Source organism: Chlamydotis macqueenii, chromosome 18 (assembly GCF_036417535.1).
Source record: "Chlamydotis macqueenii isolate bChlMac1 chromosome 18, bChlMac1.mat, whole genome shotgun sequence".
Taxonomy (NCBI): Eukaryota; Metazoa; Chordata; class Aves; order Otidiformes; family Otididae; genus Chlamydotis; species Chlamydotis macqueenii.
In genome coordinates, this window is record NC_141573.1 from 474,992 (window position 1) to 490,499 (window position 15,508).

The following is a 15,508-nucleotide window of genomic DNA, read 5'->3' on the forward strand; positions in this document are numbered from 1 at the left end:
GCTTCCGGCGGCGTCGCAGCGCGGCCGGAAGTGCAGGCCCCGGAGCGGAGCCGCCATCATGGCCGACAAGATGGACATGTCCCTGGACGATATCATTAAGCTCAACCGGAGCCAGCGCGGGGCTGGCCGGGGCGGCGGCCGGGGCGGCCGGGGCCGGGGCGGCGCCACCCGCGGGGGCGGGCCCGGCCGGGGCGGCGTGGGAGCCGGGCGAGCGGGAGGCGGCGGCCCCGTGCGGAACAGGCCGGTGATGGCCCGGGGCGGCGGCAGGAACCGGCCCGCGCCCTACAGCCGGGTACGGAGCTGCGGCGGGGGCGGGCGGGCGGCGCTGGCCGCCCGCGGGGGCTCGGCGGCGCCGCGGGGACGCGGGCCCGGGCCGGGCCCTTCGGCGGGGCGGGCGGCGGCGGGATGGGGCGGGGGGCGGGGGGCGGGCCCGCCGGGCGGCCCCTTTGTCCGCGGCCGGCGGGGCGGGCAGCGTGGCCGGCGGCGCCCCGCGGCCGGCGGTGCCCCGGCGGCGCTCAGCGAGGTCCCGCTGTCGTTGCAGCCGAAGCAGCTCCCCGAGAAGTGGCAGCACGACCTGTTCGACAGCGGCTTCGGGGCGGGGGCCGGCGTGGAGACCGGCGGGAAGCTGCTCGTCTCGAACCTGGACTTCGGCGTCTCGGACGCGGACATCCAGGTGGGGGCTCGGGGCGGCGCGGCCGGCTGCGCGGGCCGCGTTCGCGGGGGGTTTCATTCATAGCGTCGGGGCCGGGCGCGCTGGGCCCCCGCGGGGGCTCCCCGAGTCCCACTCCCCCGCGGCCGGGGCGGAAGATCCCGAGCGAATCGCCTCTGCCTCGGTGACGAGGATTGCGGTGCGAGCGGCTGTCCTGCCCCGGTTCTGGGCGTCTCGAGGGGGCTGCAGTTCGGAAAAACCAGCGTCTTCCGCGGAGCACTGGCTAATCGCGTTGTTAGAGAGGCGGGCACAGCACGTGTCGGGGAAAACGCTGCTGGTGGCTGCATCCGGCTGCGAGTGCAGAATTCAGCACAAACTGTGCAAACGCCGAAGCTCCGCGTCAGTGCAGAAATCCCACAACCGTACGGCGAGGATGCCTGCGCGCTCTGTTTTCATGGGACCTGTTTGCGCGCCTTTGTTAAAGTCGCATTGTGCTGAGCGCCGAGGCGTGCCTAAGGACACATCTGTCGCTGTAACGGGGGAGGTTGGTTTGAGAGGGAGAGCGCGTGCCCTGCGCCGTAGTGCCTGCGGCACCTGCTGTGCTGGGTTCCCGTCGGGGTCGTATCCCTTGTTTCAGCCGTGCCTTGGGTAAGAACCTGCCGGATTCCTCCGGCTGGGTGCGCGGCGCGCCCCGTCTCTGCGGCTGCGCGGGCCGGGAGGGGTTGAGGCGCGGGGCTCCCACCCGCTGCGAGGGCGCAGTCACGAGTGGGCGGTGGGTTCAGCAGAAATGGACGTTTGCACGTACCAGGTGCGTCCCACGGGGGGCTCTGCTGGCTCGGTCACACTGCAGAGTGGTTCCTTCTAAATTGCCTTGCGCTCCTCGCGTCCTCGCCAGGGAAGAACAGCTAGGCACTGTTAGGCTTTCTTCGCTGGTGAGTTCGTTCCAGTTACTCCGCGTGCTGCTCCACTGTGTTTGGGGAACTGGAAGTGAGCCTTGTCAGGTCACCCAGTTACTGGGTGGTGCGCTAAACGCACCTCTTTTCCTCGTGCAAGTTCAGGTGGGTTTAAAGAAGTTTCTTGTCTGTTGTCGTCGGGCCCCGGTGTGTCAGACGCGGCTCTGTGAGGTCTCCTCCGCTCGAGCGGCTCCTGCGCTTCCTGTGGCCGCTGGGATTGGCCTTTGCCGCTGCGGCTTGGGCAGAGGCGGGACGGACTTCCACGAGTGGTTTGTTTAGCAGCAAAGCTGACTCCATGGCTTTGCACCTGTTTGTTACCACTCATCCCATAATGTAGCGCTGCCTCAGATGTGGGGATCGCTTTGTTTCTGTGCTAATCGCACAGAATGCGGTTCAGCGCCGAGGTGCGTGGGCCAGGAGGAACCTCCAGCGTGCATTGCTCTCGGACGAGCTGCGCGGCCTCGCTCCCTGGGCGTTTGCTGCTGCTCGGGAGGAACCCACGTTCTCTGCGGGGCAGAGAAGGGGCTGAGCGCCGCCTCCCCTGCACCACGCGCCGTTCCGGAAGGCTCCTGTCGGGTGCCGTTCACCTCCGGTGAGAGAGCACGAGGCAGCAGCTGGCTGCGGCCCGGCCCGCGGCGCCGCGTGCTGAGGGAGTGGAGAAGGTGCGCGGTGCTCCGTCGCAAGCCCGGGCAGCAGCTGCGGCTGCGTGGCGGCAGATGCTGTGGAAGGCGGCTTGTACCTCTGGGCAGCTGACAGCTCTGGCATCGATCTGGAGCTTCAGGGGCACAGGGTGCGGCGGAGCCTCGCGAAGCTGAGGTGTCCGTACTGACTTCCGAAACACAGCAGCTGTGAAGCGAAGTCGGTGGCTCCGTTGCTGTCTCCCCGTTGCCGTCCTTCGTGACAGCAGATGACATACTCCAGCAGAGCACTGCCCCAGTCTCAGGTTTTGGGGTTTTAAACTGCACCTGGTCCAGTTCAGATTTAAGGGGGGGGGGCGGGGGAAGTCCAGCACAGTGAAGCTGTGACCGTCTGATGGATCCCTGTGTTCGTACAGATCGCTCTGACTGCGAAATGGGTCGGGGTCTGGGCTGTTTTTAGTCACCCCGCTGATTCAGCCCCAACAGAGACCCGCAGTTCCCCTCGTCTCTGCTTCCTGGCTGCAAAGTGATGGGCGTGAAGTCCCGCTTGTTTTTGTCGCCTGTAGCAGCTTTTGAGATCCTCCTGATGGGCTCGTGCTCCCCTCTGTCGTGGGCGCTTTTTCCGCGTTGTCAGTGACGTTGGGGAGCGGCTGCGGTCGCTGAGAGCGGTTGTGCCTGGGGGTCTGCCAGCACCGTCTCTCGGCTGTGCGGTGTTCGCGGCGCTGATGGGCCTGCGCGCCCTCCTCCCTCTGTTTCTCAGGAACTCTTTGCAGAGTTTGGGACCTTGAAGAAGGCAGCGGTGCACTATGACAGATCTGGCCGCAGCCTAGGGACGGCAGACGTGCATTTCGAAAGGAAGGCAGACGCTCTGAAAGCGATGAAGCAGTACAACGGAGTCCCCTTGGACGGTGAGTCTGCCTGGCTCCCCGTAGCGCGTTCCCCCCGCGTCCTGCAGGCGGGCTCACGGGCTGCTCTCCCTCCAGGGCGCCCCATGAACATCCAGCTGGTCACATCACAGATCGACACACAGAGGAGACCAGCACAGAGGTGAGATGCCGTACGGCCGCGGGAGTCGCTGTGCCCGGCCAGCGCAGGGCGGGACGTGCCTGGCCCCTCTCTGCGCAGGAAGCGTGGATTGGTCTCCTGCTCGGCAAACTTCCACGTGCCCGTGGGGCTGACCGGGGCGCACTAAACCAGTTGCTCTTTAACAATCGCAGTGTAAACAGAGGTGGCATGACCAGAAACCGCGGCGGTTCAGGAGGATTTGGTGGTGGAGGAGGCAACAGGCGAGGTACCCGTGGCGGGAACAGAGGGAGAGGCAGAGGAGCTGGGAGAACTTCCAAACAGCAGCTTTCCGCAGAAGAACTAGACGCACAGCTGGACGCTTACAATGCCAGGGTGAGTGCTGCCTGGGCGCTGCTCGCGGCTTTGCTGCAGCACCTCGCTCTGGGGAACGTGGGCAGCCCGGGGCCGGCAGGAAGGAGAGGGGCTTTCCCGGGCCGTCGGGCTGATGCCGTCTCCCGCTGAGGCCGAGCAGCGCCTTGGCCGGTAGCGGGCTCTACTTTCCGGAGCGCTTTGTCACCTGCTGCGACTGACGGCGCGGGAACGGCCCCTCTTCCCGGCTCCCCGGCTCGCCGGGGCCTGCGCCGGGGGGCTCTCCCGCGGCTGGAACAGCCGTGACGAACTGTAGCTGTGTGACGAAACCCGCCGGGCTGGCAGGCTGGGGAAACAGAAAGCAAAAAGCAAAACCCCCGTGAGAGCGCTGCGCGGGATGCTGGGGGGAGAGGCGTTCTGCCGTGGCGGACGTGAGCCCACGCGCACCGAGCTGCGCGCGCTTGTTGCTGCCTGCAGAACGAGAGCAGCCGCCTCCGCGCCGCAGCCCGGTTAAAACCTCGATAGAGAACCGAGGTCACGCGTGTGGGCGATGACGGCGGAGCTGGGGTGGCAGGAATGGGGTAAAACCGAGGAGGTCGTATGGAGGAAGCGGGATGGGCGGAATTCCAGGAAAAATTGTCGTGGGGCCGTCTGGTGTGTTAGAACGGTGTTCCCTGGCGCTGGGGATGTGCGAATAGCGGTATTTTGCCAAAGCCCGGCTGGGGCGGGGGGCGCAGCACGGCGGGGGCTGCAGGGTGGGGCGGGGGCTGCGGGGGCCGCGGGGCGCGTGGTGACGGCTCCTCTCCTCTCCTCTCTCGCAGATGGACACCAGCTAAAGCGGCGGGCGGCGGCGCAGGGAAGGACTCCGGCCTGGCCGCAGGCTGCGCGGCGGGGGCTGCGGCTGCGGCTCGCTCCGAGGACGGGATTTGTTTTACTTTGCGTTCTGGGATAGGTTTTAACTCCTGTAAAGGTTTTTTTTAATTCCGAAGCAGACCCGTTTTGTACCGAGTTATTTTTGGGATAAATTTTACTGGTTGCCTGTTGGGCCGAGGTGGCTTTTTCACCTTTGCCGTAATAAAATAGAACCGTGTCTAGAGCCGTGCGCGCCTGCTGCGCCGTGCCGCGCCCGCGCGCGCCTTCCCGCCCCGCCCCGCCCCAGCCCTGTGCTCCGTCCCGCCATCGCGCGCGTATCCCCTGGGCCAATCAGCGCGCCGGGCCGCGGCCGGAAGTGAGGCGCGGGGCTCGGCCCCGTATAACGGGAAGTGACGGGCGTGTCCCGGAAGTGCGGGGGTGCGCGGGCGGCTGGGCGGATCCCGGCGGCGTTGTCACCGCAGCGCGGAGAGCGAGCAGGGCCGGTAGGGCGGGGCCGGGCCGCGCGGGGCGGGGGGGCGGCGGGCACCGGGCGCCGGGCGGCTCCCGGGGGCGGCGGGGCCGGGGCGGGGGGGGGGCGGCTCTGGCGGCGGGGCCGCGCCTCCGCCCCGCTGGGGCCTGGCCGGGCCGGGCCGGCCGCACCGCGCCCCGCCGGCCCCGGGGCGCGGCCGAGGCGCGGGAGCGGGGCCCCCAGCGCCCTTGCGCGACCTCCGGGAGGCCGGGGAACGCCGCCGTCGCCCGCGGGGCCTCTCGGGGCACGAGCCCCGCGGTTCGGGCCGGCACGGACGGTTCGGTCGGCTCGTGCGCCCGGGGCTGCCCCGAGCCCTGCCGTCGGGTCCGTGCCGTGGCCTGGGCGGGGGCCTTTTCTCCCCAGGGCGTCGGGAGGGGCGAGCGCTCTCGTTTGCCCCGAACAGCTCCCACGAAGCGTTTCTAGTTCCGAAATCAGGAACTTGGAAGCAGCTTCCTCGTGGCCGCTCTCCGCCCGTGGCGGGGCGATGGAAGGGCCCGGTCCCTCCCCTGACGCTGTGGGCGGGCCGCGGGTTAGAGCCGCTGGGGCACAAAGGCTGCGGCGTGGCTGCCGCGGGAGCTGTCGGTTCTTCCTTCACGGCCCCGCCGCAGGGACCGTGCTGTCTTCCCTGGCTCCGCGGGCCCTTTGAACGAGTCTGACATGCCTCGTCCTAAGACGAGAATTCCCGGTCGCGCTGAGCAGCTGAACTGCTGCCGTGGGGGCTTTGGGTCTAGTCCAGACTGCTCTGGCTTTCCAGGCCTTCTTCCAGCGTGGGTGCCTCGTCCCCGAACCGCTGAGCAGGGACGCCGTAGTGTCCCGCTACGGGGCGGGGGGCGAGGCGTCCGGACGGGCCGCGCTCCGGGCGGTGTCTGTGGCTGCAGCGCTGGGGTCGCCGCACGAATGGCGGCTGCAGCCCGACTGCAGCCCCCGTACCCACGGAGCTTGTCTGCGCCCTGGGTGTGGGACTGCGGGAGGTTCTCAGCCTCCTCCAGCCGTGAGCGCATGGAACTGTCCGCTCACGCCTCCCGTTTGCTGCCGTAGGTGAATGCAGTCCAGGGTTAAGTCAGGAGCAAGAAACCATCAAATCAAATATTAGGTCTCCAAGCTGCCGAGCCCCTAGCAGGCAGCAGGCTGTTTCCAGAGTCCGTCGTCTCCAGAGCTGTGAGCTGGCGGCGGGGACCAGGGGAGATGAGAGCTCTCCGGGACGCTCTCGCAAAGCCGCGGGATTATCTGGTCGTCCCCCTGCCTCTGACTTCCCGGGTGGAGCCGGGGCAGCGCTCTGCCTCGGGAAGGGTCCGTGAGTCACCAGTTCCTCCTCTGCTGCCGATGCGCCGCCCCTGCCGCTGCCTGGGAACCGTCGGAGCCCGGTTCGTTTCTGCTCCAGCCCCCCGGGCTGCGCGGGTACGCGTGGAGCAGCAGCGCGGCCTGAGCTGGGTTAAGCCGTTCTCGCTGCCGTCCGTACAGCGCAGCAGTGTTTGCAGCTGCGTAGCAAACCGGCCAGAGAACTGATCTGGCTGGAAAACAACCCCGCAGAAACGGTTATTAACCGATTAAACTCCAGCCGAGCTTGCTGGGTGGCGGCGCAGGCGGGAGGAAGGGTGGGACCACTGGAACTGGCACTGCTGCGTGTGCGCGGCTGCGCTCTGGCCTCGGGGGTCCGAAGCAATTGGCTCGCAGGAGGCTGTGACCCCCTCTGGCTGCGCCGTGCTGGGATCGGGAGCCAGGGGAGCCGGGGGGCGGCTGTTCAGCGCTGCCTGCCTGAGAACAAGCCGCGGTGTTCCTGGCAGAAGGGGGGCTGCTGCCCTCGCGGCTGCTACCGGTCCTGCACGGAAACTGCTGGGGGGATCCGGAAGAAACTGCTGACTTGAGGAAGCAGCGAAGGCGGCGGTTCAGCCTCCTGCTGTCTTCCGCAGGCTCCTGAGGCCGGCAGCGTGTGCGAAGGGCCCAGGGCTGCTTCCCTGGGTGTCTCTCCGCAGCCGAGGAGCCCGCCTGCTGGAACTGGCTTGGGGCTGAGCGCTGGCTGCGGCAGAGCCCACGGTGGGTCGGTGCCGTCTCGTAGAGCAGCGGGGACACCGGCTCTAGCGCTCTGCGACTTGGCTCTGCCTTGAGAGCTGGAGAGCCACCATGCGGAGGTGCCGAGCAGGGTGCCCGAGCATCTTCTGGGCGTCAGAAGGAGCTGAAGGGGAATTTCCTTCAGAGCAACGCCTGAGGTTTGGGGTGTGGAGCTCCCGTAAGGCACCCACGCCCGCCGCAGGGCAGCAGCGCAGTGGGGAGGCTTTTGTGAAGGAGCTGAGCCCTTTGAAGGGCTGCGTGGCAGGTCTCTCTCCTCTGTGTCAGTGCTCGCTTGCTGGAGGCGCAGGCGGCTGCATGAGCGCGGTTCTCTTCTGTCCTGGCAGTTCAGGCGCGCTCAAGTCCCTTGGCTTTGCGTGGTGCGGCAGTGTGGTGGCTGGTCTCTCTCACACCTGGGAGAGCTCTGGTTTACCAGTCCTGAGCTCCGTCTGCGAAGCCTGAACGGTGAGGCTGGGGCCCTCAGAGAAGTTTTGATCCTTCCTCTCTGGCTGCGTGTTTGGAGAGGCAGCCGTGCGCCATGGTGATGAGATGCAGCCCTCTGCGCGGGAGGGCGCAGCCCCACCGGCTGTGTCGCGGGGGCCCCTCGACCCCCGTGTCCGGCCGGGGCGCAAGAGCCTCCTGGGAGCTGTCAGAGGTGTTTGGCTGCTGCTCCCAGGGAAGCCTGTGGGAAGAGGGGAGGTGGTGTTTCTCCAGCGTTCCGCGGGGAGCAGAGCCCTCGCTGGCCTGAGCCGCTGTTGGAATAGCGCTTTGTTGGTCTAGGGAGCCGTTTTCTGCCTCTGGTGGCTTCCGCGGTTTTAGGGATCCTGTGGGTGCTGGGCTGGATCTCGATTGACCTGTGCGGTGGTACACGCGGTTGTTTCTTTTGCTCTGGATCACAGGATTAGGGCCAGAGGCGCAGGAACGCAACCGGAGAGCTGGGGATTTGGTTTCTCGGTTGGGGCTTTTTTGGTTTTATTCTGTGCCCTCTGTGGCATGGTTGTTGCCGGACGTCTGTTTGTGGGAGGCATTGCCCTGGCAGCTGGTGAAGGCTGGGTGCTGGTGAGGCGTGGGGGGAAGCTGTTCCCCGACTGTTACCTCTGGAGGCTGGTGATCGGCGAGGGGTAGCTCTGAAATGGGCTGAGACCAAACGAATGCGTTCCTTAGCGGTCAGGACACCTGATCCTGGAAAGTGGCTGCAGTTTCGGCTGCTGGAAATCAGTGCTGAATCCTGTTCGGCGCTGAGGCTGCGCCTGTGCAGAGCGCAGCGACCTTCCAGACCCGGCGCTGCTGCTGGGGGAGCTGCGCCGTGGCTGGCGCTGCTCTGTTCACCTTACAGCGCTGATCTTCGCCCCACGCACTGCGCTGGCGTCACGGGCCGTGGCTGTCCGATGGCTCCGGTGGCTGTTGCTCCATCCGGGTGTTCATAAGGAGTTTTGTCTCTGGCTGCTCCGAGAACAGGAAGGCGGCACACACCTGAGGGTGCCGATGCCGCAGAAAGGGACTTGGCCCCGTCAGAGAGACGCGCATGGATACTGGGGACCGTCTGCCGCGTGTGCGGCTCTTTGTTGTGCTAATGCTTTCCAAGAGGGCTCAAACAGAGAGTTTGTGAGTCAAAAGTCAGTAACTCGGGACTTCGCTCCTGTAAAGCTCTCACTGAAGGCCCCTCTGCTCCAGTTCCTGAGATCTACAGAGGTCTTGGGAGGAAGGGCCAGGAGTTCTGCGGGGTAGGGAGGGAGCGCGACCTGTAGCGCTTGGGAGGTGAGATCTCACTGGGGGGCGAGACAGGACTGCACCAAGGCGATCGGGCGGGAGAGCAGATGCTTGGGCGAGTGCTCAACGCTTCTGGGAGTCTTCAGGGCTGGAGGCTTCTTGGACAGGAGCACAAGGAAGCGACGGTTTGGTACAGGGACAGCAGGCTGAAATCCGATCAGCTGGTCGTGTATGATGTAAGATTAAGTGGCCTCTTCCAGGATCTGGGTCCAGGGCGCTGGAGAACGCCATGCGGAAGGGCCGCTGTTTCTTGTGGAGTGCAGAGATGAGGCGGCTGTTGGGAGCTGTAAACGCGAAGGTACAACCGGAAAAGCTCCCCTGCACAGCCGCGCTTGCGCCAAAGCCCTCGTACTAACGGCAGCGCGTCCATCCTCCCCCCGCCTTCCTCTGTGATAGCGGCAGTCAGGCTTTCACGCCCAGAAACGCCGCACGTGTCCTACCCCCGGGACACCCCGAGAGCCCTGCCACCCTCCCCGGGGAAGCGCCGCCAGCCCAGGACAAGTCAGCAGGTCTGCTCTCGGGTCTGCCTGGCTGCAGCCTCGCCTCAGCACGGCTCGCTGGGAGCTGGGGCCGCACCTCGCCCGGGAATCCTGGCAGGCGGGCTGCTCGCCGGTTCCCCCTCCCCTCCCCTCTCCTCTCCGCTCCGCTCCGCGTGCCTGCCGATAGCTCTGCTGCAGCCTTCTCTTCTGGTGGCGGCGTGCGGAATGTCACTTCCTGTGTCTAATTGGTCTCCTTTGCCCTGCTCCCAACAAAACACGAACGATATTTGTAGCTGAAAACGCGGCAGGTGGCACCGCTGCTGTTGTGCTGTTACGGCCGTTGCCGCGTTGGGACTGGCCGTGGCGTCAGGCCGGCTCCAGCACCTGCAGAACTGCCTCGCGTCGCTACAGCGTGTGCTCTGCAAGCCGCGCGCGCTTAACGTCAGCGGGGGGTTCTATTCCCCCTTTGGGTGGAGATGGGATAATTTAACTGCGCTTCTACGCCCGTTAGCTGAAAGAAGAAGGGAGCGGGTGATGGTTAGCTTATTGAGGGTCCTGGGTGGGAAGCTCTGGGTGCATGTAGGTCGTAATTAAGGAGTATTTAAGTAGATTGCGTGTGTTTGCTGTGTTTGGAGCAAATGCTGGAGTTCTTGATTGGTTCAGAGCAGGGAGCGGAGTTCTGCGCTCTGCTGTGAGTTGTGCGTGCTAGCGCAGAGCTCCAGGCAGGAATATCCACCAGGGAATGCCAGGTAATGACGGAAACACCCGGATCCATCAGCAGATAGTGCGTGAAAGATTTTGCTTGAAAAACAAAACCATGTGAAAGCGGCCACTGAAGGAGGTTCTGGAGCCTGTAGAGCCAGGTTGGTGTTGGTTGCAGGATGACCCCGGGACGGCGTGCCGCACGGAGCATCAGGAGCTACCGCGGGCGTCGTTGGCTTCTACCAGCCCTTCAACGGGAGGTCGGCGTCACCTTTCACCGGCCCTCAGCACGCGGCTGGGTGATCCCGGCTACAGTCTCGGGCAGCTGAGCCAAACCCACACGTGTTTTTAATGCGCTGGCTGTTTGACTGCCCGCGTGTGCCGCGGATCTTTGGAAGGGACCGAGCTGAGCCAGGTGTCTCGTTCCGCTCCTGAGGCACCCGGTGCAGAGCAGATTGGTCTGGTTGAGTTACAGACCGTCGGCTCCAGACTGCAGCAGCGGCTCCTGGCGTCTGCGCCCGCGGTGGGGCAGAGGCCTGTCCTTAGCTGGAATCGCGTGTTGTAGAGAGCGGAACTGAACTGGGTTTATCCTGGGCTCAGGTTTATGATGAGTCAGGGCCTCACATGGCTGACCTGTGGAGAAGAGTGTTTTTTCTTTGGCTTGGGCTATTTACATGTTCCAGCTTACGAGTAAAGCACCGAGGCTGAATTTTTCCTGCCCTCTTGCGTGGGCCCCCCTGGGCTGAATACGGGACCTGGCGTGCTAGAGGAGTCTGCAGGGGCAGCGGGGTGCGGGCCCTGGCAGCGCTGTGTCCCCTGAGGACAGCCCGGGGAGGGAGCCTGGGGAGCCGCAGCGGAGCCGTTCTGGGGCAGCCTGGCTGGTGCTGCCGGGCTGCGCTGCTGCGAGGGGGCCCGCGCTGGCGGAGTAGGTGGGTGCAGTTACGCTTCTCCTCCCTGCTTCAGTGTAACTCGCGCGTGTGAGGATGGCAGAGCAGGAGCCAACGGCAGAGCAGCTGGCCCAGATCGCAGCTGAAAATGAGGAGGACGAACACTCCGTCAACTATAAGCCACCTGCCCAGAAGAGCATCCAGGAGATCCAGGAGCTGGACAAGGACGACGAGAGCCTGCGCAAGTACAAGGAGGCGCTGCTTGGTGCTGTCACCGTGACTGCAGGTGAGCCCTGGGCCGTGGCTGCGCCTCGCTCGAGCCAGAGCTCCGTCAGTCACCTCCGGCCTCAGCCCCGTTCCTGCCCGGAGCTGTTCTCCCCTGGCTCTGTGCGCGTCGTGGGAGCGTGAAGGCCAGTGTCTGCGCTCCCGCCGTGCTGATCTCTGGCCCTCGGAAGAAGCTCGGTGTCCTGGTTTCGGCTAAAACCCACGACTCGCAGGGACTGAGGGGCAGCGCTCTGCTGTTAGAGGGGGGTGCTCCTGGGGAGGCTGCGGGCTGGGGCTGCTGCAGCGGGGAGCCCCCACCGTCACTGGCTGGTGCTCTCACTGGTTTTCTCGCTCTTTCAAGAAGTGCCCTGGAAAGAAAAGGAGTCCTGCTGGCTGGCACTGGGGGTGGGTATCTAACAGCCTTTTCCCTTGCCTTCTAGATCCCAACGCTCCAAACGTGGTGGTGACCAAGCTGACTTTGGTCTGCACCACTGCTCCTGGCCCGCTGGAGCTGGACCTGACAGGTGAGCTGGGAGAGAATTCCCGGCCTCCTCCCGGCTGGAGCTGGCGTGGCGTGGGGCCTGGCAGGAGCACAGCTGCGTGCTGGGCAAGCCCTCGTACGTCAGAAGGGCCCCTGCGCTGGGTGCAGTCGGGTGCCCGAGGCGCCGGCGGGTTCTGCCCCCTGAGCCGGCGGCTGCCCGGCCTTTCTGCTTCCGCTGCCTCGTTTTGTGGAGGTGTGAGCTGCCGGGTGGGGGAGCCAGCCGCCCTCCAGCCCGCGCAGCAACACTAACGGCCGCTTTGGGACGGTGACAGCCTCGGAGCAAACGTCTGCAGAGGAATGTTCTTGAATTAACCGCATTGCCGTGCTGCAGTGTCCTTTCACAGGGCATCGCTTGCCCACCTCTGGTAGCGTGGGCAGTGCAGCAAGGGGTCCTGTCGCCCGAAAGTGAAAGGGCGAACCGCGTGTTGTGCAGGCAGTAGGGATCGCACCTGCTGCTGCAGATACTGTCCCATCACCTCCTGCAACTTGAATTCGCCCCAGAGCGCAGTGGGAAGGGGCTCTGAGCAACCCTCTCCCTCTTCCTCGCAGGTGACCTGGAGAGCTACAAGAAGCAAGCGTTTGTGCTGAAGGAGGGTGTGGAATACCGGATAAAAATCTCCTTTAGGGTAAGGATTCAGATCTGAAAGCTGAAGAATGAGCAGAACACCAGGCTGCTGCAACCGCAGCGCAGGGAGTGCCTGAGCCCCGAGAAGCCGCACGATGGAGGGAATTGTCTCCTGCCGTGGGTGGGGTCGGCAGCCTGTGAGATGTCCTCTACAGTCCGTGCTTGTCTCCCGGCAGGTTAACAGGGAGATCGTGTCAGGGCTGAAGTACATTCAGCACACGTTCCGGAAAGGCGTGAAAAGTAAGTGCTGCTCGGCGACTCGGGTACTGCTCGTGTGAAGGCTTTCCGCTCTTTCCTCTGCGGTGACGGGGGCTCGCCCGCTGGGGCCCCCGCAGCTCACCGTGGGAGGAGGCGGTCTTCATCATCTCTGTGCCACTGAGCCCGAATGGGAAGGCTTCTGGGTCTGCTACAGCGTGGCCACCGGCGGCCCTGGCTGCATGGGGCTGTTCATGTGGGGGCTGTTCAGCTCCTTCGTGGATTGCTGTCGCAGTAACAGACCTTTCATTTGCTTTAGCCTTGCCCCAGGTGCAGGGGAGGCTCGTAAACAGCCTCCACACGCCTCTTTTTCTCCTTCCAGTTGACAAGACCGAATACATGGTTGGGAGCTATGGCCCCCGAGCAGAGGAGTACGAGTTCCTGACCCCCATGGAAGAAGCCCCTAAGGGCATGCTGGCCCGGGGCAGCTACAACATCAAGTCCAAGTTCACAGACGATGATAAGACTGACCACCTGTCCTGGGAGTGGAACCTGACCATCAAGAAGGATTGGAAGGACTAGCCCTTCCCAAGGCCAAACCCCAGAGAGCGTGAATCAGACAGTGGCTACCGTAGAAATCCCCCCTGTACCAAAGTGCTGACATTGGAACCCCCGTACCTCTCGCCCCATTATAATTTGAGCAGAGAGCTCCGTTTTGTAACGTGCCCCCTCCCCAGAGAATCGCTGAGTGCATTGACCAAACCGTGCTGTCTGTGTCGGGTCTCCAGCTGCCTGTCCCGGGGCCCCGCTGTCCCAGCGCAGAGGCGGGAGCGCTTGCTCCCTCGCCAGGCCCTCTGCTGCTTCTCACCTTCCTTTACTGGGCAGGTGCTGAAGGGGAGAGACCCTGCGTTCGGTGTAGGATCCTGTGCCTGGCTTTCCTGTGCACAGCGCAGGGTAGCTGCTGTCTCCAGGCAGCTGAAGAACTTTGATGCCAGGCAACTCTTGAACCTCTTTGTTGGCTAAAATCACGTCCGACCTGCCCCTCCCGCCCAGTCAGTGTCCTGGGAACGCCGGCAGCTCCATTTGTGGATGTTCCCTGTAACCATGATGCCTTAATGTGTAACATGTGTCCTCTAGGGAGGGGGCCCTGCCCTCGTTACACTTTTTAAATGCCCCTCAGCCTCCCCCCGTTTGTTGGCATGGCACTCATCTTGGTCACGCCCCTCATGGGTCATTAGGAAAGAGTCACGACTTCCCGCTTTGCTGCTGGTCCGTTCTCCACCCGAGACGCGACATCTCCGGAGGGGAGGGTGGTGTGCCATCCCGGGTGCCGCATGGCTGCCCCCCCCAGTTCCGGAGAGCTGGGCTGGCAGGACCCCAGCCCTGTCTGCGTAGAGCTCCCAACTGCGGCAGCCTTGGCGCCGCCGGGCAGAGGGGGCTGCAAGGCAGGTGGGTGCAGGAGTCACCGGTGCTGCCGTCACCTCGCACTTCTCATTGCAGCCGAGGCAGCTGCAGAGCACTGAAATCCCAGGGCAGCGCCCGCCCTCCCGGCTGTTCTGGGCAGAGGACGGACTGCTCTGCTTCTGCAGCTGCTCTCCTCATGAGATCAGCCAAGAGCTTGCAATGGACAAGCGTTCAGAAGCGGTTAATGCCTTACGTATCTGTTCTGCCTTTAAAATCTGTGCCTGGCCTGTCAGTATTTATTGCCTTGACACTCGGCTGCCCCGTGCCCGCGGCAGACCCCTGCAGCGCGCCAGCCTGCCGCCACGGCTGCGCTGGCACGGCGCTCAGAGCCCAGGAGCCCTCTGGGCAGGCACCTTCCAGCTGCACGGCCCTCCTATTTGGATCCTACCGCGCTGAGGTCGTATTAGAACCGGGACCAAGTTCATGTGGCTTTCTCGTAGCTACGTCTTTGCCTCTAATTCTCCCTTGCCCTGCCCCTAGAGAGATCTTTGTTAATTTGATTTGGTGCATATGTCTGTAAATCCTAGACCCGGGTTAACAGGTTTGGAATCATCGTCTGCTTCTCCTTTTATGACAGTTACAATAAAATCTTTGAACTGACTGTCCCTTCTGGTCCTGTTCTGGAACTTCCTGGTTCTGGGTCTGGCGGGAAATGGCGGAACTTCTGCTCCACAGGGAATTTCTGCAAACAGCGGGGCGGGAGAAGCCCAGGATCCCTGGGCTTGCTGAGCTGTGAAACGGGATCTGGGATCCCTCCAGAGGAGAGGCAAGAGGCCCCCTGGCAGCGTTTGGCTTCAAGATCCGTCCCTTGCTGTTGGCTCTGTCCTGCGCGGCCGGCAGCATGCGGGGTGAGACGGGCGCGGGGAGGTGAAAGCCTGAGCTGGCGAAGGGGGGGGGCTGCGCCTCGGCCTGCCCGGCTGTGCCCGCTCCAGCTGCGGGCGTGAGGTGACATTCCTGCGCAGCCAGAATGAGGGAGAGCGGAATCCGGGGAGGAGGTGTGTGATAAGAGCCTGCGGATGTTTGCAGAGCGTGTGGCACGTTTGTGTGAAGGATAAGAAAAGTGCAGCCGGGAAAAGCTCCTCACAGAGCCTGCAGCACTGCAGTCGCTGTGGGGAGGAGGTGGCTCGGCCCCACTCCCGGTCTAACAGAGTCGCAACGGTAACTGAGAACTGAATGGGGCGCGGAACCTGCTGAGCGGCCAGCGCAGGCCCTGCTCTTGCTCCCAGGAAAGCTGCCGTGCTTCCCAGATGCCGCAGCTGAAGGAAACAATGCAACTGGGGAACTGCGAGGGCCGAGGCGAGACACCCGCAGCGGGGCAGGAGCCGCTTGCGCGCCCGGAGCCCGCTCTGGAAGGCGTGCGTCGCTTGCGCCGCGCTGTAAGCTGTGCCCGGCCGCGCGCCCGCGGCCCTCCCTGCGCGCGGGGACGAGAAAGGCAGCGCAAGAGCAGGAGCTGGAGCGGGCGGCGCCCGGGCTCGTGTCGGTTAGAGCGAGCCCAGATGTGCCGATAAGGCGAACAAAGGCCCTGCTTGTGCTGGCCCCC

At 64.5% G+C, this 15,508-nt stretch overlaps 2 protein-coding genes across 2 annotated transcripts; both read left to right on the forward strand.

Annotated features, from left to right (window-relative positions):
- The first annotated feature begins 32 nt into the window (after window positions 1-32).
- Window positions 33-4,710, forward strand: ALYREF (Aly/REF export factor). Its single transcript, XM_086762499.1, has 6 exons — window positions 33-292; window positions 542-673; window positions 3,001-3,148; window positions 3,224-3,287; window positions 3,458-3,638; window positions 4,436-4,710. The coding sequence occupies exons 1-6, from the start codon at window positions 59-61 to the stop codon at window positions 4,448-4,450; spliced, it is 774 nt and encodes a 257-aa protein (XP_086618625.1). The 5' UTR covers window positions 33-58; the 3' UTR covers window positions 4,451-4,710.
- A 172-nt stretch (window positions 4,711-4,882) lies between these two features.
- ARHGDIA (Rho GDP dissociation inhibitor alpha) lies at window positions 4,883-14,569 on the forward strand. Its single transcript, XM_086762193.1, has 6 exons — window positions 4,883-4,969; window positions 10,956-11,165; window positions 11,584-11,667; window positions 12,234-12,310; window positions 12,486-12,549; window positions 12,887-14,569. The coding sequence occupies exons 2-6, from the start codon at window positions 10,976-10,978 to the stop codon at window positions 13,084-13,086; spliced, it is 615 nt and encodes a 204-aa protein (XP_086618319.1). The 5' UTR covers window positions 4,883-4,969; window positions 10,956-10,975; the 3' UTR covers window positions 13,087-14,569.
- The last annotated feature ends 939 nt before the right edge of the window (window positions 14,570-15,508 follow it).